Source organism: Arachis duranensis, chromosome 10, assembly GCF_000817695.3.
Source record: "Arachis duranensis cultivar V14167 chromosome 10, aradu.V14167.gnm2.J7QH, whole genome shotgun sequence".
Taxonomy (NCBI): Eukaryota; Viridiplantae; Streptophyta; class Magnoliopsida; order Fabales; family Fabaceae; genus Arachis; species Arachis duranensis.
In genome coordinates, this window is record NC_029781.3 from 32,054,147 (window position 1) to 32,056,314 (window position 2,168).

At 42.7% G+C, this 2,168-nt stretch overlaps 1 protein-coding gene across 1 annotated transcript; it reads right to left on the reverse strand.

The window, feature by feature from the left end:
* Positions 1–985: 985 nt before the first annotated feature.
* LOC107469927 (uncharacterized) lies at positions 986–1,927 on the reverse strand. Its single transcript, XM_016089314.1, has 2 exons — positions 1,490–1,927; positions 986–1,315 (listed from the first exon to the last, which is right to left on the reverse strand). Exons 1-2 carry the CDS (start codon positions 1,925–1,927, stop codon positions 986–988), a joined length of 768 nt encoding a protein of 255 aa, XP_015944800.1.
* Positions 1,928–2,168: the final 241 nt, after the last annotated feature.

A 2,168-nucleotide genomic window follows, 5' to 3' on the forward strand; every position in this document is an offset into this window, starting at 1 on the left:
GGTGCATTGCACAATCCAAAGGGCATGCGTCTATAAGCAAAAACTCCATATGGACAAACAAATGATGTTTTCTCTTGATCTCTTGGATCAACTACTATCTGATTATAGCCTGAGTATCCATCCAGAAAGCAATAATAAGCATGTCCTGCAAGCCTTTTAAGCATCTGATCCATGAATGGGAGTGTGAAATGATCTTTTCTGGTGGCTTCATTGAGTTTCCTGTAGTCTATGCACATTCTCCACCCAGTGACAGTTCTTGTGGGTATGAGTTCGTTCCTCTCATTTGGCACCACAGTTATGCCTCCTTTCTTGGGAACTACATGGATGGGACTAACCCATGGGCTATCAGAAATGGGGTAGATTACCCCTGCCTGCCATAACTTCATGACCTCCTTTTGTACCACTTATTTCATGACGGGATTCAATCTTCTCTGAGTTTGAATGGAGGGTCTAGCATCCTCTTCTAACAAGATTTTATGCATGCATATGGATGAACTTATCCCCTTCAAATCAGCTAGGGTCCATCCAATGGCATCTTGATGAGTTTGTAGCACCTTGATCAATTCTTCCTCCTGTTCTTGGCTCAGGGCAGAGCTAATGATAACAGGATGGCTCTCATCACTACCCAAGTATGCATACTTGAGATTAGGGGGCAATGCTTTGAGCTCGGGTTTTGGTGCTTCCTTCTCTTCTTTCACTCTCTCTGGCATGCTTGGCATGGTTGTTTCAGCAGCCTTGATGTCACTAACTTCAATATCCTTGGTGAACTCCTCCTCTGCCACTTCCTTTGTTGTTTCCTCAAAGGTTTCTTGTACTGCAATGTCCACTACATCCACCCTCATGCATTCCTTTAGTGATTCTGATGGATAACTCACTGCCTTGAATACGTTAAACACCAATTTCTCATCATGTAATCTAAGAGTGAGTTCACCCTTTTGGACATCTATGATGGCTCCAGCAGTAGCCAGGAAGGGTCTTCCCAGAATTATCGAAGCCCAGCAGTAGCCAGGAAAGGTCTTCCCAGAATTATGGAGGCTTTGGCTTCTTCCTCCATATCTAGCACCACAAAATCGGCCGGGAATATAAAATCTTCCACTTTCACCAACAAATCCTCAACTATCCCATGAGGGAATTTAAAAGTTCGATCTGCCAATTGGAGGGCCATTCTTGTTGGTTTGGCTTCCTCAATCTTCATTCTTCTCATCATTGTTAGAGACATCAAATTGATACTGGCCCCTAAGTCACACAAGGCCTTCTCCACCATGACTTCTCCTATGATACAGGGGATTTGGAAACTGTCTGGATCCTTCAATTTCTGAGGCAATTTGTGTTGAATGATGGCACTGCATTCTTCAGTCAACAACACAGTTTCCTCATTTCTCCAGCTTCTCTTCTTGGTCATTAATTCCTTCAACTCATTTCTCCATCTTCTCTTCTTGGTCATTAATTCCTTTAAGAATTTTGCATAGAGTGGCATTTGCTCTATTGCCTCAGCAAACGGAATGTTGATTTGAAGCTTCTTGAAAATCTCCAAGAATCTGGAGAATTGGCCATCCTTTTCACTTTTCATCAAACGTTGAGGATATGGTGCTTTGGGTGTATAAGGCTTTAGGACCTCTTTTTCTTTTTCTTTTGTTGCAGACGGTGTAAAAGATTGCCCCTGTTCCTTGTCTCTCACATTTTCCTTTGCTTCATCCTCTGTGGTTTCCTTTGAGATCTCCTTTAGCTTCTTTCCACTTCTGAGGGTTATGGCCTTACATTCTTCCCTTGCAATAGCCTTGGCAGCATGAGAAACACTTGGCCCAGGGGTTTGCTTAGACAAATACCCAATTTGATTTTCTAGCTTCTGGATGGCAGCTCCTTGGTTTTGCAAGTTAGAATTTACTTCTTCCTTAAAGGATTTCAATTCAGTTATGTCTTGACCCATGGTTGCAAGCATTCCTTCTATCCTGTTTAATTGATCTTGAAATTGTTGGTTCGGATTAGGTTGGGCAGGTTGATTATTTTGGCCATGATATGGTGGTTGGGAGTAAGTGTTTTGTGTGGCTTGGTATGATCTTTGGTTGGAGTATTGGTATGTGGAGTTGTTGTGTTGGTTGTAAGGTTTGTGGTTTTGTGGTTGGGTTTGCTGGTTTCCCCACCCAAAGTTTGGGTGGTTTTTCCAGCCT

What these genes read in the sequence shown, in the direction of transcription:
- LOC107469927 (XM_016089314.1), bottom strand. Translation starts at nt 1,927, where the DNA reads ATGGGTCAAGACATAACTGAATTGAAATCCTTTAAGGAAGAAGTAAAT. An exon ending in TCAACATTCCGTTTGCTGAG is followed by an intron (nt 1,316 to 1,489) that starts GCAATAGAGCAA and finishes AAATTGCCTCAG; the next exon opens with AAATTGAAGGATCCAGACAG.